The sequence below is a fragment of the Clytia hemisphaerica genome, unplaced genomic scaffold (genome assembly GCF_902728285.1).
Source record: "Clytia hemisphaerica strain Z4C2 unplaced genomic scaffold, Clytia hemisphaerica genome assembly, whole genome shotgun sequence".
NCBI classification, from domain to species: Eukaryota; Metazoa; Cnidaria; class Hydrozoa; order Leptothecata; family Clytiidae; genus Clytia; species Clytia hemisphaerica.
Genome location: NW_027104114.1, coordinates 1,961,458 through 1,987,570, shown reverse-complemented (window position 1 = coordinate 1,987,570; position 26,113 = coordinate 1,961,458). Strand labels below are relative to the sequence as shown.

Genomic DNA, 26,113 nt, shown 5'->3' with positions numbered 1-26,113 from the left:
TTTAGTGTAAACCAAATGAAAATTACTGTGAAAAATTTTGTAGTTTTTGACTCAAAACGTACCAAAAATGAAATCGTGATTTTTATATTAAAATTGAAAACTATTTAGACTCTTTAATCACATAGTAATCGTTTTTTAGATATTTTATTTGTGCCGACTGACTTCGAAATCTTTACATGTTTGAAACACAGTTTTCAGTTGCGAATCTTTTTCTTGAAGAAATCTCACTGGAGTCGTTTCAATGCTTTTCGATAACTTATTTCTACCGTATTGGTGACAATCTTTTTATTGCAATGGAACAGCGTTTTATAGGGAGAACAACACCGCACACAACCAGCAGACACAGTAAAAGAACATTTTTCAAGAGAAGAAATACATCATTAACCGTCCAGTCGAATCTCTCTTCGTCTATAACGTAAGTTTAATACAACACGAAATTTATCCCCGGGAAGTTACTATGGCATAAAGAGTACACCTTTTTCAACTCTACCAGTCCTCTATTTACATTCGAAAAATTATAAAACATTCGAGCACTCTTAAGTATCTTCTTTGTATAGATTTGGAGAAAATTGAGATTTCAGTCCAATTCAAATCTTTTTCGCAAATTAAAAAAAAAGCTACCGGGTACAGGGTGCACCACAAAAAGGTTTCTCTCTTCTAAGTGTATTTTCACAAGGTCTAATAAGTTTTTTTAAGGACCAACCAATTCTCATTTGAAAGAAGAAAGATAAACTTAAATTTTGATGGGTAATTTATTAAATTTGTTTCATTAGATCAAAAGTTATGCTCAATTGTATAAAAACGTTACTTTCAGAAAGTTCGCGAAAACCTTTGAAAATTATTAGATCTCGAGAAAATTCACTTGAAAGAGAGGAACTTTTTTTTGGCGCACCCGGTATTTCCTAAAAAGTTCCTCAACGTCACCAGAACAGTTTATTTCCTCGAGGAAAGTTTGCTTCATGAAATATAACATAATTGTAACAATTCGTGACCGTTCATTTTTGCCCTAAATGACATTTTATATAAGATTTTGTTCTTAATTTTTAATAGTGATCAAGATAGAATTGCTTCCCAAGAAAATTTAGATGATCAACATTCAGACAGCCAACTAAAGGTATTTTGGAAGTACTTTCATAAACGACGAATTAAACTTTTATTTATTGAAAAATCATTTCTTGTTATTCCCCAACCTCGTTCCCTGTGTATTATCAGCTTTTTGATAGCGCTTTTGATACTGAGGGCGTCAATCAGTAACGTAAATAAAGCCTGGGATACACGGGGACAAGGTTGGTTATTCCCCTATTACAGTACGGTTTTTCCTTGTATAGATGACGTTGGCATTTACACATTAAAGTTGGCAGACCGGAATATTTATTTCCATTTATTTCATTTTGAATATTTTTTTTTCATTTTAGAAAAATATTTCTTTTCAAGAATCAGATGAAACAAAGAAATTGATTAAATTGATTCCATTGGCTAAGGTAACATTTTCAATACGACTAATGGTTGATCTTGATATCTGTTGATATTAACCATCACCTCTCAGCAAAAGTTGATGTGCAATATTTTTAGCTTCGCTTCTTCAAATATAAATCGATCTCGACTAGATATTTTTGAATATCTGATTTTTCTTGTCGTATATTTGCTTGAAGAATGGCATCTTATTCCTATAATTCTAAACTAAGATGATGAGTTTTGATGATTTCACCTCAAATAAAATCTGTTCTGCCGCTTTTTTCTGACACACTGCTTATCGCTAACAAGACACTGATTCTTTTCACCTGATACAAATTTAGAAGCAATATTTTTTAATCGTTACCCATTTTTTGTAGAGAGCGAATCAAACGAGCACAGTATTGAGTTTATTGGTGATCGAAGACTTATTGGTAACAGAGAATGAGGTTTTGTGTTTCTTGAAACTTTCTGGTGTCAAATTGTTGGCCAACCTTCTTTTTGTAAATCACCATCGATCTGTGGTTAGTTTTTTGGCTTACCTGACTTTCAAATTCACGCTGTTGACACTGTTGGCTCTTACCTAAAATTCTTTATTCGTGATTTGTACCTACACAGCCAACTCTTTTTCTTATAATTCGTCCTTTAAAACTTTGATATAAGAGGACATTCAGGTTCAACCAATACCTGGCAAAAGTGGGTTTAAAATGTCACATATTTGTTGTTTCCAGGTGACGTCACTAAAATTGTTATCTCGGCTCACGTACAATAAGCTGGTTGTAGATGAACTCATTCAACTAAAAGGTAGAAATGAAAGACTTTCTCCATTCAAAATCATAAATGCATACTACTTCATTCATTTATTATTGTCGACCCAAAAAAATATAAGCATTTTGATTGGCTAAGAGCATCGAAATAATTGCGATATTTGATATTTGCACACTGTGAAAATATGACCGCGTCGACTTTTGGGGGACTGGGTACGCGGGCAACTAAAACCAAAACAAAAACGTTCGAAAATAAGATCAAAACAAAAACAAAGCGAGAAAATTTTTTTTGGCTGTTCGGAGATCTTTTGAGAAAAAACAAACAAAATGAATCGTTTTGATAGCTGCAACAATGATAATATCCAGCAATTTATTGACAAATCGAAAAATCAAAATACGACTAAAGCAACCAGTTTGTCGAAGAGAACATACGATGCTTGGGCTAACGAACGGAACCAAACAAAGGACATTGAACTTTTAAATCCTGTCGATCTCGACTCGTTGTTGCAACGGTTCTTCGCTGAAATCAAGAAGCAGAATGGAAAGGATTACGAGCCTGGTTCACTTGCAAGCTTACAATCTGGAATCGATCGCTATCTGAGGGAGAAACGCTATCAGTATTCTATAATGAATGACATTGAATTCTCTAGTTCCAGGGCTGTTCTTGAAGGAAAAGCTCGACTCCTTAGGGAACAAGGAATGGGGAAAAGACCAAACAAGGCTGCCAGTTTAACAAAAGCAGAGGAAGAAATTCTTTGGGAATGTGGTCAGCTTGGAACTGAAAGCCCTTCTTCGTTGATCAATACAATTTGGTGGCAGTTTTCAATGCATTTTGGGCTCAGAGGTCGTCAAGAACACCACATTATGAAAGTTGAAGATTTTACTTGGAAATTGGACGAAGATGGAAATGAGTTCCTCACCTTTTCGGAAAGTTTCTCCAAAACCAGGCAAAATGGTCTTCGTGAAGTTCATCGTGTAGCTCAGCCAAAAATGTTTGCTAACGGTTCGTCTCGTTGTCCTTTGATGATTTACAAAACGTATCTTTCGAAACGTCCTCTTTCACTTCGACACTCAGGTCCATTGTATCTGTCCATCAACCATAAAACAACCACGAATGTCTGGTTCAAAGACCAAAAAATGGGCCAAAACACGATTGATACGATTATGAAGCGTATGGTAGAGAGTTCTACTCTTTCTACAACAACAACAAAGAAACTATCAAATCATACGGTGAGGAAGACTGGAATCAAACGAATGAAAGCAAACTCCATTCCACGTTCGGAAATTATCACAGTCACTGGACATAAGAGTGAAGCAGGGCTGGATCCTTATGATAGTGGGGACGAGGTTGAACAAGGAAGAATTTCTCATGCCATCGATAACGTTCCCTGTTCCTCGCGATCAAATCCACATCAAAATTGGGTCGTACCTGCAAATAACCACAGTGTCCAAAATCCTACTTTCAGTTTTTTTGATCAGCATCAACAAGTTTTGTGTCCACGCACCTCAGCTTTTAATTTTAGTAACTGCACAGTCAATTTTTATAATCAATCACAGGCACAGACACCATCCAAAGCTCCTTGTTCACCACCACGACCAAAAAAACGCAGATACATTATTTATTCAGACTCAGATTCTTCTCAAGAAAATTAACATTTTGGTTTACTTTTCCACGTCTTGACTCGTCGAAGTCTGTTTTGGAACTAAATGTTTTGACACGTATTGGAATTTATTTTTGACAAATAGTATGTTTACAAGATATTGAAACAATGAGCATAAATTATGTCTACTTTTCTTTTGTCTCATCCTTTTGTTTTGCAACATTTTGAATCGTCATTCAAAAAAAAAAGATTTTGTTTGAAAAAAAAGACTTTTTTTTCTCTTTGTTTGAGTGAAGGTTCTTTTGTTATCAAATCAAAACATTCGAAAATTTGAAAAATCAAAACAAAAACATTCGAAACTTGCCTCCCTCTGAGAAAACCCTTAGGAACGTGACTGTTTTGGACAAAAAAGTGTATAGGTTTTTCTATAAACAAGCCTTTCGACAATGATTCTTGAGAAAACATTTTTTTGGGTCGACAATAAATTAGTTATCACATGATTTCTCGTGCAATACTCAAATATTTTACTCGTTCCGAGATTTTACCGATATTTTTCCTCGCCTAAAGGCTCGGAAAAATATTACGGAAAAATCTCGGTACTCGTAAAATATTTCTCGTATTGCACTCGAAGTCATGCGATAACTAGTACTTATCGCATAATATGCAGACATTATTTTTTCATCGTGAATTTTGAGGTACTTCTTACATGCAGTAGTTTGCGTGGTCACGTGATTTGTTCTTGTAAAATGGTGTGATTCTAATTTTCTTTAAAGCGTCTTTAACATTTTTGGCGTGATGCGCGATTTCGGATATTTTTGTTAATTTTATGTGTGAAGAACCAATCTCGGCAACTTTCGCCATTGTGACGAGGGGACCCGTTAGGGTGGTTTGGTTGATCATCTAAGGAGAACCTCAGATATTTTATTATTACGTGAATATTTTTCGTATCACTTTTCAGGTATTTTTATTGAAAAGTTTTTTGAGATTTTGAAAGAATTTTCGTCCTTCAACCATACCAAGAAATTCGCTTCAACAGTAACAATGGAAAACGAGTTGTGTTTGATTATTCTTGCAAATGTTGTGGTATCAAAAGATGTCCAAAAGTTAGTTTATCAATCCGATGGATTTGAGATTCTAGTGAGTAAACTTGGATATTAAGCTTTCAACCCGGGGGGGGGGGGGGTACTTCCCTTGTCGACCGACGGGGGTGCTCCGCTGAGGTTCGAAAAATGGACCCTACGTGGGACTCGAAATTTGCGAAAGAAGTGACCCTGAATGGGACTGAAATTCCAAAATGTTCTCAAATTTTCTACTTTTTCCCCAAATTTTCCAAAAATAGGCACCCTACGAGGGACTGATTTTTCTATTTTGGTGTTTTTGTGACCCTACCTGGGACTCGTGGAGGTTAAAAAAGGTACCCTGACCAGCGGAGCATCCCCGTAACCCATCTTGCCCTAGTACCCCCCCCCCCCGGGGCTTTCAATAAGGAGAATAACTTTAGAATCACATAAAGTTTTACTTTTCCAAAAGTCTACTGTACGCTGCAAATCGCCAGCTGAATTATGGTGCATTTCATCCAATTGAAATTAAAATCTGAAACACAAAATCTTAGGGAATCAAAATCCTAACTTTATCTTGTTTTACGTATAGGCTTGCTTTTTGCAAATGGATTTGATGGATCTTCTACCTTACGAATGGTGTGAATTACCACACGGTAAAGATTACCAGCGAAGAATTTCTTCCTCTACCATGTCTTCAAAAAGAATACGTTCAACATCAACCATCAAAACTTCCTGCAGAAAGCCAATCTGGTAAATAGGGTATACTCCATTATTCAAACCTTGGGTTTTGCGAAAGGATTCAAGGCTAACCCAATCTAACAAAATTATGTTCTTTTGAACTTTTTTTCGAACCTGTTTTTTTTTAATGGATGAGAGTTCAATGTATCTTTCCAGTAAAAATGACACATTTATCCATTTCAAGGAAATCAACCCACCTCGACCAACTTGAGCTGAAAGATGAAAATCAGAAACTTCTCAGCTTGTTTTGTATGGCGTTGAAAGTGTTTGGTAATTTATGTATTTACGAAAAGAATGCATTCAAATTTATCATGATGTTTGAAACACTGGTGTTGACAGATTTGTTGGCGATGCAGATTATGGAGATTGACGAAGCTGTGATTGGTTTGATCAACCAGTGCTGTATCAATGTAAGTGATTTGTATTTAAATCGAATTTTTTTTATCATTTATGAACTTTCTTTATAAAGAAAGTGATTAATTACCAAATCAAAGTTTAACACATTCTAACCGCTTCACTCGTTGCGTCCTTAGAGTTTTATCCATGGCTTCATTCTAAACTGATATCTAAAAATGTCACAGGAAATCTTTTGTAAAGAACGCATCGATGGTGGGATAGTTTTTCATTGCATTCGAATTTTACGCGAAGAAGAACATGTTATCGAATCGAAAATCAATGCTTCCCAAGCTCTTCAAAAGGTATATTTTCATTCTTATGTTTTCAACGCTTTGAATTTTCTCAAAACTCTGCTTCAACTTCCTTAAACGTTATATGGACGTGATTGACATTAGAGAGGTTGCCAGCGGTTGGCGTGATAGATAGTTTTTCGTGGCGTGATGGTGTGAAAACGTTGATGCCGTTAATGAACGTGATATGGATGTGATAACAGATCATCCATTCTGCAGACATCATGCTGTAATAAATGTGATGGTCTGACTTGCCTCTTCACATAAACATTCAAAGCCGTGTTTCCTTTTGATTGGACTGACTACAAGTACTACAAATATACTACAAAGTATCAAATTGGTCAGTCAACCCTGAGGTTCTATCATGGCGGAGCCATGAGTAAATACGTGCCATATTCGGAGTAATGAGAATCTGCTTGGAGATTAATTTCTAATAATAATTTCGGACAAAGGTTTTTGTGCATGCCGCATGGATTAAGTAATGTGGAAGTTCACTGATACCAGAAGCTCTTATAACATATTCTTTTTGTCGTTAATTTATGGCAATGTTTTCTTTCCTTGACTTTTAGTGTTTAACTTTCTGCCCAGAATCCAAAGAAAAACTGATTCATTTATCGGGCATGGACATTCTGATGCAAGTTGCAAACAAAGCATACAAAGGAAATAATGATAATTTGGTTATTGCTTCTTTGTCTACATTGAAGATAGCCATTGAAAACCATTCAGCAAACTGCACACAGTAAGTATATCAAGTACACTTTGTAAATGCAATATGATCTATTAAATTCCACTCAATCTATCTATCCGAAAGTGTTCAATGTTAGGCAAATCATTTCCTGTTTATTTAGTTTTTCAGAAAAAGGATGGGTGAAGCAAGTCATTCGGATGATCAAAGAAACTCCGAACAATAAAGAAGAGGTAGTTTGCTCATCCCGATTCCTAAAGAAAAACGCATCATCACTTGAAGAATAACAAAATCGGTTCATTGTAGCCGGAATAGTACCAGTAAAAATAAACGAGTATTGCAATTTCGGCCAGACAATCATGAGAATTCACTTTCTCCTCCTATCACTTTAACTTTGTCTTCCTTTAGATCAGGATTCGGTGCTTTGGCATTATAAAGGAATACATGGCACAGTGTAGTGACAAAGCTGTAAAAACCATTCCAGAAAGTGACGTGCTCCAAATATTCCAAGAGAATCTTCAAAGCATAAAGTCAGAGCTTCTTGTTGCAGTCAATGAGGCGTTAGCGAACACATCTAAAATTGTAAAATTCAAAAGGTAACTTGAAGTAACTTTCATTTCAAATTAACCTAGCTTATACCGAGGTAAAGTTTGGTCTATGTTTTACCCGTGCCGATATTTACAACAATGGAGACAGTGGCGTATTTCTTGCGCATCTGGAAGGTTTGGATTACGGAATTTGAAAGAACGCGTCAATGATTTTGCAGCGGGAGGCCTGGACTGCAGCCCTCGTTTTCGGGAGGATTGGCGGGTACTGTTCTGCCCCGGGGATGAGTTTTTCGCCAAAACGAGGCTAAAACATTTGGGCAGGCTGGAGACTTTAAAAATGGTCGGATTCGGATGAAATTTGGCACACTTGTTCCTTGGGTGAATATATTGAGGGTTTTTTTTTCATTTTTCAAAAATCTTGATTTTCGGGGCTTAGGCACTAATCTTTTGGTTTATTTTGCTACAATCAGGCCTATGAATAATTGGAAGTTACTAAAGTTGAGCCCAGTGCTTTACGCACGCTCGACTATTTTCTACTTTAGATCATTACTTGAAGGAGATGTATTACGTCATGCATGGTCAAATTTGAAATCGGAAAACAATGACGTCATCTCATCGTCAGCAAGAGCCATCTATTACCTAGTTAAAGGTAGAAAGGTACATTACAAACACGTGATACGGTCTGTATTGTTTTCTTAAATTAACTGATATTATTATTGATTCACTTCTAGTAATGATGTCATTTCTAACCAATTGAATGACTTTTTTTTCGGCATGATATAGAACTGAGACTGTATTGTTTGATTGGAATTTAATGCAAAACCTTACTCGATTACTGAATTTCAGGACTTACCACGTTCTAATTTTAAAACGCCGAAGGATTGATGCTATATCTAACACAATGCAAAATGACTTACAGTATAATATTTTCGGGATATGTAACTGTATTGCGTGAACGTAGTTTTAGTTTGAATATTTTGATACTTATTAATTATGTTGTTCCCCTGTTTTTTGTTAAAAGATCTTTGAATGTTAGAAAAATCGAGTATTTCAGACCCTGGTGACCATCGTACAGTTTTGGGAATGAAAGGAGTTGTCTAAACCAACTAAATACTTACTTAGGAATTTTCTGTAATCTTTTTAGAAAGATGCTGACGTCATCCGGTCATATGTTGGTGGTTTAGAAATCCTTTTGAAGCTTTTGCACAAACAAAATAACAAGGTCACTAACCAATCAGATTCGTGTGTTCCCTTGAGTTTATGATTCCATACAATGGAGTACGCAGGCAGAGTACAATGCTACGTTTTATCGCGTGTGCCGTCTTCTCTCCCAAAATTCAAAGATAATTTAAAGAAATACCTACAATCTAAAAGGCCACGTTAAGTACAATCTTGAAAATTGAAAATGTTAAAATTTTTTATATCTCTACAGGACTTCCATATAGCAGTTCTGAAATTTAACATTCTTTGAGTTGCAAAATGTTTTTCATTTATACCATTGTTCCTTGAACTCCATAGATGCTGTCATCAGTGTGTTTTGTGATCTCAGAGATTACTGAAGATGAACAAACCCTTGCTATCATGGATGATTATGGGCTTTTGGTAACATTGAAACAGCTATCTAGCACTGTAAGATTCTTATTATGGCGAAGTCTAGTTTTGTTTTGATCAATAAAGTAAAATCCTGAAAAGGCCCAAAAAAGAGAAGTTTTAAGCTTTAAGCTTTGCGCTGCAATTTGAACAACAGATTGAACCACTTTCTCGAACCACTGGACTGTTTCTAGAAGATTGTAATTAATATTTTCACAACTAGGATTTGATTGTTTTTTACCTTTTAGGACAACATCGAATTGAAGAAAGCACTTAGTAAATGCTGGAAAAGGTATAATAAGGTTGCACTCTTTCTGAGGTCTGTGATGTGATGTCAATTCAAACTTAGACTGGCAAAATATAGAATTAAGCCATACAACGTGCTAAAATTTAGAATCGAATGTACCTAGATTGATCGAATGTACCTAGATTGATCGAACGTACCTAGATTGATCGAATGTACCTAGATTGATCGAATGTACTTAGATTGCGGTAACCCTCACAATAGCTTAGTTGATGAAGGGTGTATACACTGTAATCTCAGTTTTGAATGCATAATATAGGTTACCGTAAAATATTTGAAAACATTCTCCTCCTTCGATGACTGATGATTTTGAGACTCGAACATTTTGGTGAATGCGAATTTTGAACGGTTTTGCTTTTTTTTCCTTTTCACTCAAGCATAAGTAAAAACCATTTGTATCGGAGAGCGCTCCATTTGATCATCCCAACATTGGTTAAATGGCTCAAAGAGAAGGAGGACATGCTGAAGATTGAGATTGTTTACACGTTGTACTACCTGTCGCACGATAACCAAAACTGTAAACTGATGTTCCAATCTGGAGTCGTCAATGTAAGTTCAGTGTTGTTCAAAACAGTAAATTGTAATGGAAAGGCTATCATAGCGTTTAAAAAGTTTCTTTTCTACTCAAATTTTCATTTCTTTATTTGTTCGCAAAACGGAAAGCGTATTTGATGCAAATTCAAATTTAAACAGTTCTTTTCGTCGTCTTTTGGTTTTCAATGTGTCTTTTCTGTTGCGCGTAACCCACAGAAGATGATACTTGTACGAGTTTTTTTTACCCCTTAGAGTGTTATAGAATTGATACGTTCGAGAGATCACGAACTGCAAGAAGCGTGCGCTACTTGTTTGAGAAATATTCGTTCAACAGTGCATTCCATGACAATGAAAAATCAAGATGATTAGATGATGGACGAATTTATTCAAGTTTTGTTCAAAAAATGGAATGTCTAAAGAACAGATTTCTTAAAAGCTTTACAACTGGAAATTGCAATGGGAGGTGTTGAGTTTACTAAAAGGCTAGGGACTAAATTCCCAATTATAACGTTTTTTACGTAATTCATTTCAAAATAATATTTGGGATAAGACTTTATCAATGAATATTTTATTTTATAACCTAAATTCTTGCATTGCCATAGCGACAATCGTATGAGTTTCAGCTGGATATGTTTAAAAAGTCTACATTTTCCTTTATATCATAGGTGGAAGTGTGATAAATTTTATTGAGTATTTATGCCGTATTTATTCACTGATTTGGAAAATAAGATTGCGGTTTTTTTATTCTTCATCCGAGAAGCCCTGTTTCACTGACCCAACAAATAAAGTCCATTACTTGAAAAATTGGCTAAAGATATCTCGTGCTAACCCCTAAGAATATTTGTTTTTTTTGTGCGATGGCGTGATTAGTTATTCTCAGTAGACACCGATCCTCGCAGGACCCAAACCCGGACCTACCGTGACTCACTAGAAAGCAAGATTGTGTTCGACGCACTTTTAAGCCAATGAAGTATAAGCCCGAAGGGCTAGAAGTCAACCTCGCGAGCCAGGGCGAATCGTTGGCGGTCAGGCGGCAAAAGTGAGGGCGGGGATGGCCAGACGATTAAGCGCCTATCTCTATAACGTCAAAAAGCTTATCGCCCTGGGTACGAGGTTGGGCTAGAAGTCAATCTCTTTGGTAGGATTTGAAGCCAACAAATCCTACCAAATTGCGCGGCCTTGAGCGACCCGCCTGGTTTTTACACAAATGACAGATTGAAACTAAAATTTACCGCTTAATTTCGAAAAATATATCACTCGAAAACAAAGGAATTGCTAGATTCAATCCGTCATCAAAAATACGGCGCATATTTTAAGGCTTCAATTTTTCTTGCCTGAGAAAGGTTAGAGATTGACCTCTAGCCCTTCGGACTTGAAACTCAATGTTTTAAGCACATTTAGACCAGTTAGACGCACTTAATTAAACGCGACTTTTGACACAGCGGATACTTCGTGCCGTCTCCGTCTAAAATGAATTCGTGATTTGGTAAAAAATGGAACAAAAACAATGCACTCGTAAGCACACCGCTATTGAGGTAAAAACTGGATGTGGGGCTCTCAAAATACAGAAGGTGAATGGTGAAAGCTCATCCTGCTCGCTGCTTGGTTTTGTTTTGTTGGGTTTTTTGCTGTTGTTTCGAGTCCACATCCATCGGTCAATCTGATTATAAAATCTAAATCAAGGAACACTAGTTAGGTGTGTATTTTTTTCTGAAAATGGTACTCCTTCCACCTAATAGAGCACTAGCTTAAAGCATCACTTAACCTTCAATACATAGACCTTTTTTTAAAGAGGCAATCCTGTTGAATAATTATGTAGTCCAGCATAAAAACAATGATACAGCCATGCATAATTACTGTTTCATGCATATTATAATAATTATGCTTGGCTATATCATTGTTTTTTTTGCTGGACTACATAATTACCTATTCAACAGGGTGGCCTCATTAAAAAAAGGTTTATATCGTCAATTGCTCTACTTAGGATGGACGATTGGTTGAAACATGCAGGACTGTTGAATATCTGGCCTGTATTTTCACTTACTGTTAAATTTCTTTGACAGCAAATTCGTTTTGATAACTCCACCAAGTTTTTCAATCATACTTTCTCTGTCATAACATGTCACACTGCTAGTGATAGCGCGCCCTTTTTAACTTTTTTGTTTTCATTCAAAATGACCGGACGCTGATTGGAGAATTAGAGAACGAACCCCGGCCGCCTAACCGCCTAACCGCCTATCGCCTAAAGGGATCAACAAATAACAAGTGTTTAACTTGCCGCGCTGGTGACGTCAAACGCTCCATCGTTTTGCCCTTAATATTATATGGTCTTCTTCGTCCCAGACATTTGTAGCGACTCCAGAAGTCAAGCAACTTTTGTTGACGTTGAACCAAATGTTTCATTTTCCCGTGAACTTTGAACCTTTCGAACTTTTTTCTATGTATATGCTAAAGTGTTCCGGTTTTTACTAAAAGAAAGCCCTTGATCTTAGCTTTCCAGCGGTATATATATAACACTATGGACTCGGGCTAGATGGAAAATTGGTAAAGTGTCGAACATTTTTGCAACATTTTCATATTTGCTTACGGGGGAAAAAAAGTTGCAACTATCAATGAACAAATAACGAAGTCGTCTAAGAAAACAGCTTATATTTTAGAATCTTCATTACAATCTACCGTAAGTTGGTCTAATGTCGACATCCGTCTTCTAATTTCGACACCCTTCTTTAGAGATAGGAACAATAGAAACTGAGGAAGGTCGGAATCGCTGATTGACTTTGATTAGCGCGATGAGAGGAAAAATCTTTAGTCTATCAGTGATTTCGACCCTCTTATTATTCTTATTTATAAAGAAGGATGTCGAAATTAAAAGACGGATGTCGACATTAGACCAACTTACGGTAGTTTTCATATTTATAGAAACTAGATTGCTGACGTGTGGAAAAGAATGTCGCCAGCATGACTGATCCTTTTGTTTAGATAATAAAATCAGTTAGGAACATTTGGCGAGTTCCTGTACGCAGCCGCAATCAAAAAAATCATAACGTCACTCAATAAAAAATGGCGTTCGTGTCTTTTCGCACTTTTTTTAGCCTAGACGATGTAGCAAACATAGTAAGTATAAGCACACTGTGCTTTTAATTGGCTGACAATTTCTTTTGCGTCGGAAAAACTTTTTCAAACTTTCAGCGATGATTGATCAAACTGTTACAATGAAAATTATCCAGCGCATTTTTTATCTTCTTACCTTCTTCATCTTCAATGAAGAACTCAAAGTTTACTGAAAGTAAGCACATAAGATATTCTTACAATTAATGATATTCATTTAAACACGCTTCGTTATGCGCTGCGGTGGAGTGCATGATGTAACTCGCGCGGCAACTAACTCGCCTTCTGTTGGAAGATCATATTGGGCGTTTTGGCGTTACCACCCTTGACGCAGCGAGCGCCTTTGTCTTTCCGCAACTCTTTCCACCATTTTAGATGGCCTTAACAATAGATCAAAAAGGGCGCCATAATCTTGGAAGATAATTTGTTTTGATCTCCGGCTTTGGGAAGTAGCAATGTTTTTGGTTGTTTTCGATGGAAAATGGTAAGAAACTTAAGTTTACAAGTGTCATTTAGTTTTTGCTGCTTTATAGAATGGCAGGATCCTGGATGGTTTCCCTAACTGAAAATCAAAGCGGGAATTAATTTTCTTCTCGTTATCTTTCTTTCCTTTTTGTTTTTTATCAGTTCACGCTTTACCTCACTAGCTACAAAGCGTGGTTAGCTCAAGCGGTTAGATTGTCTGTCTCATAAGCGAGGGGTCCCGAGTTTGATTAAAATGGATGTCCAATTTTTCAATTCTTGATTTTGTTTTTGTGATTTTCTCATCACCTTAATTTTGTATCACATTTTCATAAGAGTGAAGAGATATCGACGCGTTATATAATGTTAATTGCTATTAGTAATTATGCGTTCAATTCGAATCTATGATCTGTTCCCTCCTAGTGAGGAGTTTAATACCCTTATAACAATCGTATTTTATAAGCATTGGTTACTGTAATTCAAATAACGACCACGCAAGAAAGATAAGCAAACGATTGGATCAAGTGTCAAACATTTTGACCCGGAAATCAATTATTATTCTGCCTTAGAAGTTATTTGACGAAGAATTGCTCGCTCGCTCGCTCACTCACTGGCTGAAAGTGAAAGTGAAAGTGAAACTGAAACTGTCAGTCAGCAAACGCAGACGCAAATGCCTATACCCGTTCTTCTATATCTCAGCCTTGAATAATCGCTCTTGGCAATTTTGATTAAAAAAGTTCTTATTAAGTGATGCTCAGTATCATAGCTTATCTAAACCTTAGACAGAGAGCGGAGGTAATATGCTAGCTACTTGTTTGATTGACCTTCATTATAAAAGAGGATTAAAAAAAGAAATTTGAAGAAAATTAATTCCCGCTTTGGTGTCATTATCAAAACAAAAAGATCAGTCATGCCGGAATTCCTTTCCACACGTCAGCAATCTAGTTTCTATAAATATGAAAACTAGATTGTAAGGAAGACTCTAAAAAATAATAGCTGTTTTTCTTAGACGACTATGTTAAATGTTTCTGGAAATGGAGGAAAATGTATCTGAAGGCTGAAACTTTGTATGTTTATCAGAAAAAGGGTGAGGAATTCAAAAATCACATTTGCTAATTTTAGTTCTTTCATTTTCATGTATATATTTTTTCACTTTTTTGCTTCTTTAGTATGGGAATGTCCCAAAAAAAACGTTTATATTTCTGCCAAAATGGATTTTCTTTTCATTTGGGGTTTCTTCTTTCAGAAAAACTAATTCTTTACTTTTTCTTTACTTTTTGTTCCTCCATTTCCAGAGGCCCCTTGAAAATGGGTCCTACCACTTTTTTGACTCATTATATACAACCTTTTCCAAGCTATTTTCTTCAAAAACAAAAATAAAACAATGCAATGTCTTCTTTTTTCAAAAAAAGTTATATTATTCGTTATTCTCATAAACATACTAAATATTTTACAAATATTTTCATATAATAATGTTCTAACACCATCAAAGAATTCTCCCTCCAAATTTCAGGTCTCTAGCTACACTAGGAAAAAATAAATGCAAAATTAAAGAAGCATGACTGCAAAATAATTTTTTTTTCTTTTTTGACACATTTTTCTAACTTTTCCAAGCTATTTTCCTAACCTTTTTTTAGTCAAATCTTTGACACTAAAATTTGAATATCTTTACAACCACTTATCCTCTGGAGACCCATGACCCCTCATTTTCTTTCTTTTTCAAAGCTCTACAAGATAGGATTGGTTTTGAAAAAAAAATTAAAATCTTCTAGAGTTGTGTTTTAAAGGATTTTTTGCATATTTCGATTTAAAAGCCTACTTGGTGTGAAAGAGAAATTGTGTATTTCTTAATACGCCGTTCATTAACTCAAATCTGATGACTTTGGAGGTTTGGTGAAATGGCCGAAATTGCCGTCCCATGTTTTGTCAGATAGTCCCAAGTTAGAGCAGTTGACCAGTCAAGAACAAATGCAAAATAGGATACCTTTGGCAATCTCTCCTTACTAGGAGAGTTGTATCCTAATTTGGAGATTTAGGTATCCTAGATAGGAGAACAGACACTTTGACCTGAATTTTTGAGGTTACTACTTCGCTCCGCGTTTGGAAAACTATGCGAACCTTTTCTTCATCAAGATTTTCACCACTGACCAAAATTTCAAGTAATTTCTCTGGCGGGTTCCTCAAAAATTTTAATTTATGTTAAAACATCCTTAATAATCTGCCGTTTAGAGCCTAAAATTTTGCGAACACAAGCTAAAGATTTGTTTTTCTTTTTACGGAAAACGTAGTGGTCTAAAGAAACGACTATTCTTTTTTAGAATCAACCTTACAATCTAGTTTTTATATTTATAAAAACTAGATTGCTGACGTGTGAAAAGGAATGTCGGCGTGAATGATCCTTTTGTTTCGATAATAACATCAAAGTGGGAACTAATTTTCTTCTCGTTTCTTTCTTTCCTTTTTCTTTCTCATAACTTCAAGCTTTCCCTCAGACTCTCCCAATCGTGGTTAGCTCAAATGGTTAGAGCGTTCGTCCCAGAAGCATGGGTTTCCAAGTTCGATCCCTCTGGGTTTCAAATTTTCCAATTCTTGATTTTGTTTTCGTGCTCATCACTTTAATTTTGAATCACATTTCATGGGAGTGAAGAGATATCGACGCGTTATGTAATGTTAATTGCTATTAGTAATTACGCGTTCAATTCGAATCTATGATCTGTTCCCTCTTAGTGAGGAGTTTGATACCCTTATAACAACCGTATTTTATAAGCACTGAATACTGAAATTCAAATGACAACCACGCAAGAAAGATAAGCAAACGATTGGATCAGGTGTCAAACATTTTGATCCGGAAATCAATTATCATGCTCGCTCACTCGCTGGCTGAAAGTGAAAGTGAAAGTGAAAGTGAAAGTGAAAGTGAAAGTGAAAGTGAAAGTAGTGAAACTGAAACTGAAACTGTTAGTCACCAAACGCAGGCGCAAACGCCTATACCCGTTCTTCTATATCTCAGCCTTGAATAATCGCTTGTGGTAAAAAAAAGATTGAAGAAAAAAAAAACTTAAAAAAATTCTTATTAAGTGATGCTATCATAGCTTATCTAAACCTTACACAGAGAGCGGAGGTAATATATGCTAGTTACTTGTTTGATTGACCTTCATTTTAATAGAAAGAGAATTAAAATAAGAAATTTGAAGAATTGAAAAATTTGACACCCAGAGGGATCGAACTCGGAAACCCATGCTTATGAGACAGATGCTCTAACCAATTGAGCTAACCACACTTGAGATAGTCTGAGGGAAAGCTTGAAGCTATGAGAAAGAAAAAGGAAAGAAAGAAACGAGAAGAAAATTAGTTCCCGCTTTGATGTTATTATCGAAACAAAAGGATCATTCACGCCGACATTCCTTTTCACACGTCAGCAATCTAGTTTTTATAAATATAAAAACTAGATTGTAAGGTTGATTCTAAAAAAGAATAGTCGTTTCTTTAGACCACTACGTTCAAACCAAGTTTAATGGAAAGCCATAACCATCAGAAGAAAAATGAGGGGTCATTTCATTCCACAATTCTTTAAAGTTCCAAAGATATTACATTTTGAAGTTCAATTTTTCAAGCATTTTCGTGCACGCATCGCCAGCCATTTTGTACCTTCATTTACGGCACCAAAAGCGAAAGTGTTTTATGAAAAATTCTGCGCGAGAGGTTTGGTGCGAGTTTTATTTTCCGTAGATGAAGCTGAAACGGGGGTAATTACACCATAATCTCTCCCTTAGCGCTTGCCACCGGAAACAGCTTGATTCTTACTTTTTTCACATTTGGAAAGAAAAAACATTGTTCTTTCTAAAAAATTCACGTTCGATAAAAAAATTTATTTTTTCAATAAAAAAAACGCATTTTAAGTATACATAATTTGACTTCCTGAAAAATATACGTTGCTCCAACCAACGAATGTCTTACGTCTCAAAAGCTAAACTATTGCAGGGAACGATGCAAAAAATTCCAGGTCGATAGCTGTTTCGGGTGGCTAGCGCTTTGGATTTTAGAACCCCCGGATAAAAAAATTTGCCGTGCAGCGAACAAGAAGTTTGAAAAAACTCACCCGAACTCAAACTCATCTAATTGCTTTGAAAATAGGTTCATCTGAAAAAGGGTAAAAAAATGCAAGAAAATGAGGGGTCACAGACCTAAAACGGATAAGCGGTTCCGGAGAAATGTGGAGCAAAAACAGCTATTCTTATGTCCAGACGGTGTCAATCGAACGAATCGAACGCCGAATCAATTGAACGCAATTGAACACAATCGAATAATTGCGATTCGATTGTTGAACGCAATTGTTGAACGCAATCGAATCGCAATCGAATATTACCCAGGATTTGCCGTTCGATTGCTTCGATTACGTTTGATTGTATTCGATTATGTTCGAGTACGTTCGATTGATTTAGATTTTATTCGCTTTCGTACGATACTTAAAAAGCTCTAACAGAGTGATCCAATTTAATTTAATCGCAATCAAACTCATCGAACATATTCGTAATCGAACCAATGGAACATAGTCAACTATTAATCGAACCAATCTAACATTACTCAAACGCAATCGAACACAATTGAATATTACCCAGGAATCAGCCGTTCGATTGAGATTCGATTACGTTCGACAATCGAATCGATTGATCGTGTTTGATTACGTTCGATTGGTTCGATTGCAATTTTTGTTCGAAGTTGTTTGATTGACACCGTCTGGTTATGTATGGTAACAAATGGTAACAAACCCTGTTGTAGGGTGGTCAGGCCAAAATTTTCCCCTCAAATTTTGAAAACCAAACTAATTTTATTTGAAAGTCCTTACCTTTGTGAGAAAAATGAGGGGTCATTTGTTAAAATTGGTTACTGTAAGTAGTTCCAAAGTTATTCTATTTTTATAAAACCACAAAAAAACCACCTTTTCAAAGAATCGCCTCCTTACACCACACCAGCAAGAAATAATTTTCAGAAGCACCAAAATCGCGCCAAAAATGGCGGATGAAATCTAGTCTTCCGTGTGGTGGGGCGTGAGGAGTTTTGCTGGCGCGGTCTGAAAATCGGCCCGATGACTGTTAAACTTTAGCCTATCGCTAAATGAGCTGGAAATGATAGCTAAAAACAATTTTACCAATGAAAAGCTGAAACCCTTAGCTTTCCAACGATATATGGTAGTCCTGATAAAAATTTCAGGAAAGTGCCGAAAAATCGAAATTTCTTCTTTTTTCTCGATATTAAAGACGGCCCGTAGATTATCGAAAAGGCTACCATGTGACAAACTAAAGTACTATCTTTCCTGCGTTTTATAAAAAAAACCGCAAGTCTATAACTAATCCAGCTCAATAGCGATAGCCATTTGAAAAATGGTGGTCAAGGTAGACGGGGGTGCCACGATTTCCGAGTCGCCATTTTTTCACCTTGATGTCTAATAAATGGTATATCTTTTTATTGAAGGTAGGTAATGGGATGGGTTTTTTTTCTTTGTTTTCTCTGATAAATTCTGAGTATTTCAAAAAAAAAGAATGAACAAGTTTGGAGTTGTTAAGGATAAGTTATGATGGATGGAATGTTCTAATTTTGATTCGACTTGTTCCACGCAAAAAATCCCGACGAGTGCGCACCCTACCTGTTGAATAATTATGTAGTCCAGCCATAAAAACAATGATAGAGCCATGCATAATTACTGTATCATGCATATTGTAATAATTGTGCATGGTTTTATCATTGTTTTTCTGCTGGACTACATAATTATTCAACAGGGTGGCCTCTTTGAAAAAAGGTCTTTTTTACAAATATTTTTATATAATAATATTCTAACACCATCAAAGAATTCAGGTCTCTAGCTACACTAGAAAAAGAGATATGCAAAATTGAAGAGGCATGACTGGAAAATTTCTTTTTTTTCTTTTTTGACACATTTTTCGAACTTTTCCAAGCTATTTTCCTAACCTTTTTTTTGACATTTTTAGTCAAATTTTTGACACTAAAATTTGAATATCTTTACAACCACTTATCCTCTGGAGGCCTATGACCCCTCATTTTCTTTCTTTTTCAAAGCTCTACAAGATAGGATAGGTTTTGAAAAAATTTGAAAAAAATTTGAAATATCTTTTGGAGTTGCTACCTTTTCACATGATAGAGTCCCCTGCCCAATTGGCGACCAGTCTAGTTGGCAACCAGTCTAGTTGGCAACCAGACGTCTTTGAACCCAGAAAAGTCATACAATAGACCTTTTTTTAAAGAGGCCACCCTGTTGAATAATTACGTAGTCCAGCAGAAAAACAATGATATAGCCATGCATAATTATTACAAATATGCATGATACAGTAATTATGATGCATGGCTGTATCATTGTTTTTATGCTGGACTCCTTAATTATTCAACAGGGTTGCCTCTTTAAAAAAAGGTCCATAACAAACCTCTGGAGAATTTTTTTTGGTAGTTATCTGGCCTTGACCTATTTCCCGTACTGTGTAAAAAAATTATAGTAATGAACAAGTAGAATCTGAAAGATCCAACTTTGCACGGAAGCACACGAAAAAACCGGATTTTTCGGAAAAAATAAAAAATGGCTACCTGTGGACCAGTCTGGAAAGGAGGGAAATGTTACGCCGGAGCTGCGCCAACTTAACTGGGAAAAGTTGAAGGAAGCAGATCTCAAATCTGAAATCTACGCCGGAGATATCTGGCGAACAAGTTGCAATTTCCAGACTGGCCTGTGGACAAAAAAGCTTTGTAAGAAAAAACGCTTCAACTGCCACAAGCTAAAATTTTATTTTTTCACTGAACAGCCCGCTACGGCCCAAATTTCGAAATGGGCCTGGGTATTTTTCGTGCGGAAAAAAGTGTTTCGTATGGTGTGGTATGCTAATCAGCACATTTTGAGTGGTTTTGGGCTAAAGTTTTACATGCCGCCAGCCAAACTCAATGAAATTCAGCACAGAGTCTCACTTGCCACGCCCGTTTGGTTTAGAAATGCAAACTACTGATGTCTAAACTTTTCAATATAGCTATATCCAGAACTAACAGACTTTTTCAACTTCTGTAAAAAAGTTCAAACTCTTAGTTTTACCATGTTCTGTGAAAAAATCATAACCAATAGTGAAATACTCGTTAATAATCATATTTTAAAGATTGAAGACAAAAATTTGCGAAGAAAAACAAACCTTGAGCACAAAGAATACTTTTTTAAACACTTTTATCCAACAAAAAATAAATAACTCACCTTCCCCAAAGATTGAAGAAGCTTAATAATTAAAGTAAATGAGAGAAGATAAGAGAAAACCTCAAAATAAACCAGAATTTACAACCTTTCGCCCAAAGCAAAAAGACCTGTTTTCTGGCCGCTATCTTGTTCTAGAATGAGAATTATTATGGTTCCAGTTCACACGGTATTTTTTTCAACCCAATCAGATCAGCCAATTTTGCTTTCTCTAGTCCAATAATAAGACACAGGATTTTAGTTATATACATGAAGAAACAGGATTTGAGTCACGTGACATCTCTATTGAAAAACTCGCGCAAAATATAATTGAAATAAGAGAAGTATACAGGGGGTCATACTAATAGCTACAGGAACTGAAAGCAAGCAATTAAGGCCAATGTTTTTGAGTTTTCTGAAGGACAAAAGGTATAAGGTTTACTGAAGATGGTACTGAAGACGGCCTAAGGCTGGGACTATTTATTTAAAAGATATGGGCAAAAAAGGCACTTTTTTCGGGTGATATTTTAGATTTTACTTAGAAAATTTAGTTCTGTTACCTCCATCCCACTCAGCCTTGATATGAGCAATTTAAAATTTCAGATCAAAGAAATTTAGAAAAAGCCGGTTTTCGACTGTTTCTGATCTAAAGTGCTATTTTTTGGTAAAAATTATGCTATTCATGTTTGGATTTCTAGAAAGCTTACCCATTCATTGTCAATATATTTATTTGAAAGTAATTGCTTCATGGAATAAAACTGAATAAAAAGATACAGTCAAATCTTGTAGTAGGGTCATTTTTATTCTGCTAAAATCGATTATTTGATTTCCTGTTTTTACCCTACGCAAACAAGTGTAGCTTATTATTTACATTTTGGAAGTGATAAGATGGCCCAGATGTCTCTGGTTGGTGAAAAATACAGTTTTTTGGTTTTTAGTATCCAAACTAGGATGTTGATTGCTATTTTAGATACTCTTTTGTACCCAATTTAAGATACTCTCCTAAGTAGGAGAGATTGCCGAGATTGCACTTGTTCTTGACTGTTGACAGTAATGAATTTGAAAGATCTTTTAATTGGGGTTTTTTTGCAAACTTCAAAAAACTGATTTTTGTCCTGCTTTTGCTGGATTTTAGCTAAAGTGCGTGCTGCAGCATATGGTACAAAGTCTCAGCCTTATTGGAATATTTTTGAGCTTTTAGATCCTGAGATCCTAAGGTCTTAAGTCTAATGTTAAAACTCAAAATTATAGCTCTACTTTCAAACCATACTTCAAAGCACTTAAAAATCACTTGCAGTTTTGAAGTTTTGAAGGGAATTCCCCTTTTGTGCCAAATATATTGGCGTCAATTGTAGATACAAGATAATTTATCCCGTTTGTTCTGGCTGGAGTTATTTGTTATTCTTAGACCGTTGCGCTCTCCCAAATGACTATCAAAGCACTATCTCAGGAATTGAATACCTTCCATTAATTTTTGCTGCCTTTTTATTTTTGCACTTAGTCGCATGAAAATTAAAGGGCGCAAACTAGTAATGGTTCTGAACGTGTAGAAATCTCATCTTAGGACTCTTTTAATAAAATGGGACCCCGATTCATGGTAAATATGCCTCTGGGATGAAAAATCTAGCTTAATACACACTGAAAAATCGTCAAAAACACTCAGAAATTATCCCAGAAATTGCAAGATGCGTGAAAATTAAAGGATGCGCAAATGTTCTATTTTAAAAGCTGTGCAAAAATTAAAGGCGCAAAAATAAAAGGTGCGTTTACCATCGTTTTGCATAAGATTCTTCTGACTTTTTTCCAGATTGTTCTGCTATTTTTCCTGGGATAGCCAGCATGAAATCGGAAAGGGTTTTTCTTCTAAAGGCAGAAAAAATCTTGTGTTTACTTACGAAACAGCCTTTGACTTTTTGGGGCTTGTTTTTCAACTGCTCATAGTCCCGGTCTTTTTCTGTATAGAAAAGTGGCAGTGGGATCTTAATGTGGGAAAGTAAACCTTATTTAAAACTTTTGATACTAACCCGCAAATGTTTGCAAACATTAATTATGTTTGATGAGGTTGAAATATTGTAGCGACAAGTCTTTGAGAACAAGGTTTGCAATTTATTTTATGCATTTCAAGAAGAGGTATTATAATATTGAAATCCGTAATGTTTTTGTGAGTGTAACGTTCATAAGTATTTAAAAAATGTTGTCTCCCTCTTCCAGCATGTTGGGTGTAGAAATTTCTTGAGATCAACATTTTTAACATCAAAAGCTCTGATGTACTTGCTGAACGGCAGCTGTGAGCAGAAAAATAAAGAGCACAGTCTGCTTTAGTCAATTAATGGTTAAAGATTAATATGAATATTTTTTATTTTATAAAAAATGAATGCCTTTGCTAAAATCTTTTTTTATCTCATCATTTTAGGCTCACAAACCGTCAATATGAGGACAATGTTCATGAATTTCAAAATCTGCAAATTTTTTTGTGCAATATTTTCAAAGTTATTATGTTTCATAAAAAAGAAGAAAAAATCACGCGACGAGGCTTCATATTCGGCAACAACACCTCTATCCACCATTCAGATCCAAGGCTCAGGAGTGAGTATAATAGTGATGAATTCCTTCTTTCTTAGCATGCCCTAATCTTAAAGAATGCTGATCCCTAAAGGTTTTCTTGGCTTTCTACCATGGAAAGAGTCTTTTGATTACCTATCCCCCAAACATCATACTAAAATGGAAAATGAAATTTAAAGTACAAGAATACTAATAGTACACAATTCTGACTATAAAAGGAAGTCTTCACACAACACCCTTCTTTATGAGGGATTCCTTTTCTTACTATTTTCCTGATGGAAATTTCGAATCAACCCAACACAGCAGGTTAATTTTTAAAAACCGTCAAAAAAGAATTTCTGATGGGGTTTTGAGAGCAGATGTAATTTTTTGCAGTTTTTCAGAGCAGCTGAAATACCTAGAGAAATTAAAATTCATACAAACTTACTTTTACATGCCATTTGATAGAAAAATAATATATGAAAATGTTTTCATTGTAGAAAACTACAGATATCGATTTGGTGGATTGGAATAATTGGGGAGAAGATGCCTCAAAAAATGAAGAAAATCAAGAAGAGTCAGAAATATCAGCCGTCGAATTATTCAAAGATATGGAACCCACCATAGCCAAAGCGAAAGTGGTAATGTTAATGTTAATGTATCTTCTTTAGTCAAATGTGTACAAATTTAGAATTTCTCTTTGGATCAAAAAGCTAAAAAAAGAATACTCCTAAATTGAAAATTTTAATCATTTTATTCTTTTGAAATAGGTTCATGTGAAGCAAACGATTCGTAAACCCACTACACCAACAAAACAGAAATCTCCTTCGTCACCTTTTGCGTTTCAATCGAAATTCTCGGATAGTCGAAAATCAAGATATACACCTAAATATCAAGTTGAGGTACATTCTTAAGAAATTTTATTGTTATCTTTCAAAAAAAAAGTTAACTTATTAACGCGAAAGGTTTTTACCTTGGCTCAAATTTTGTTCAACGCTTGGTATTAATAACGAGAGGTGTATCCAATTCGCGTTAATTACTTAAGTTGCTATATAAGTATAATAAGGTAAGCTTTTGAAGACAAAGAGAGTGAGAGAGAGAGTAAAAAGAGCTTATTTGCCGGCCAATTTGAAACGAATGTTTTAGGACTTTACCTACCAATGTGTGATAAGTTTTCTGTCATTTCGTTTGCAGGCGGAGCTTGGTACGATGGACGACGGAGATGAAGGGGGTTGGGATGAGCAATTAGATGATCTGGACATCAATCAAGAAACTGAAAATATGCTCAAACAAAATAAACAATTAGAACGTCAAAAGCGAGCTGAAGAACAGCGTAGAAAGAAATTAGAACGTGATCAACATAGACTTAATCGTGGTAAAAATGAAACAAGTTTTGGAGTCAAGGTTACGTAATATTTTATGCGATTTTTGGAACGGCTAATTCAATTGAGGTTTTCTCCCCGTGATAGGAGATTTGAAAACCTTTAGAGTTTTTATGAAGATGCATTTTAAAAATATCAATTCCATTCGGATCTAATGTTTTTAAAGAAGTGAAATTTCAAGGTTTTGGTTCTGCCAAATTAATTGCGATTCATCCTCAGCATTCTGAATCAAAATTGCGAATCCCTTATCACACTAACTTTTCTAGCAAACAGTCTATTTTTGGCGTTATGTTATGGATGGATGTTAACCTCTTTTCACATATTTATTGTACATATATTATACATTACATGGCTTATTATTTTTTTGACAAATTTTTTCTTACATTTATTTGGAATAGAAACATTCAAATTTGTCTGACAATGTAAAGACATTGCAGGCCCTGAAATCTGTTTCATTTTGGTCGATTAAGGCGACGAATTTGAAATTTCGGGGGACCTTATTTTAGTAACTTATTTTTTTCTCGACCAAAACTTTACCTCCTCGATTCTAAAAAAAGGTCAATAAGATAATGGACTTGTTCTAGAATCGTCTTACAATCAACGCCATCGAGAAAAAATCCCCACGAAATCTTATAACCACAAACGATTTGTAAGTGCTTTATCTTAGGTTGGAGTTTTAACTCTTGAGTAAGTTTTGCTGTTTTTTTATAAGCATATTGATTATAAGACAATTTTTGTTCTATCATCAACCTTCATATGATTTTCCAAAAAAAGTTGGAATTTTTTTTTTGAGAAAAAATTTATCGCATGACAGCCTGTGACGTCATCGAATTTCAGGTGTAATCCTCCCAAACTGAAATGTTTGATTACATTTAACAATGTTTCGCCCGAACTTGAAATTTTTAAATACGAGGAAATAACCAAAATTCGAAATATCTTTTGACGTAGATTGTAGATCGTTTTGAAATTCGAGATCGAGAGGTTTTTTACCCTTTAAATTTTCATTTAATTTGTTAATTTCCATTGCATCAGAATCAGGTCAAGAAATTTGGGAATTTCGATCAAAACATTAAAGTATGTCCCTAAAGATTTAGTGTGACAGAAATAAGTTACCCTTTTGAATCAAAAATTTTCAAGTTGTATGAATTTTCAAGAATCATAATACTTATAGTAAATAGGGTAAACTTAAATTTCTATGGGTTATTTATCAATTTAGTTCACTATATCAAGGGGGGTTCACGTTTGGCGGAGGAGCGGAATCGGCCCTTATTTCGGACGGAGTGGCGGAATTTGGCGAAAATTTAGACGGAATTACGGAAATTGGGTTCTCTGACGGAGACGGAAAATTAGACAATTTTAGTGCGGAAAAACGGAATTTAGCAAAAAAAATTGCGGAATTTCGGAATTGGTAAAAGATATTCCAAATTTGCGGAAT

At 35.4% G+C, this 26,113-nt stretch overlaps 2 protein-coding genes across 3 annotated transcripts; both read left to right on the top strand.

Moving 5' to 3' along the window:
* The first annotated feature begins 247 nt into the window (after nucleotides 1–247).
* Nucleotides 248–10,335, top strand: LOC136813343 (outer dynein arm-docking complex subunit 2-like). The gene is made up of 18 exons (XM_067069855.1): nucleotides 248–415; nucleotides 1,051–1,114; nucleotides 1,416–1,481; nucleotides 1,833–1,976; nucleotides 2,184–2,256; nucleotides 4,779–4,957; nucleotides 5,471–5,631; nucleotides 5,804–6,029; nucleotides 6,201–6,317; nucleotides 6,875–7,044; nucleotides 7,154–7,223; nucleotides 7,399–7,586; nucleotides 8,081–8,210; nucleotides 8,683–8,760; nucleotides 9,057–9,167; nucleotides 9,377–9,420; nucleotides 9,810–9,981; nucleotides 10,219–10,335. The coding sequence occupies exons 1-18, from the start codon at nucleotides 294–296 to the stop codon at nucleotides 10,333–10,335; spliced, it is 2,232 nt and encodes a 743-aa protein (XP_066925956.1). The 5' UTR covers nucleotides 248–293.
* LOC136813454 (receptor-binding cancer antigen expressed on SiSo cells-like) lies at nucleotides 9,926–25,124 on the top strand. 2 transcript variants are annotated; one of them, XM_067069976.1, is made up of 5 exons: nucleotides 9,926–9,981; nucleotides 23,169–23,341; nucleotides 23,797–23,937; nucleotides 24,067–24,198; nucleotides 24,491–25,124. In XM_067069976.1, exons 2-5 carry the CDS (start codon nucleotides 23,186–23,188, stop codon nucleotides 24,707–24,709), a joined length of 648 nt encoding a protein of 215 aa, XP_066926077.1. In that variant the 5' UTR covers nucleotides 9,926–9,981; nucleotides 23,169–23,185; the 3' UTR covers nucleotides 24,710–25,124. The 2 variants fall into 2 exon arrangements, with proteins under 2 accessions (XP_066926077.1, XP_066926076.1); XM_067069975.1 differs by lacking the exon at nucleotides 9,926–9,981 and adding an exon at nucleotides 11,544–11,662.
* The last annotated feature ends 989 nt before the right edge of the window (nucleotides 25,125–26,113 follow it).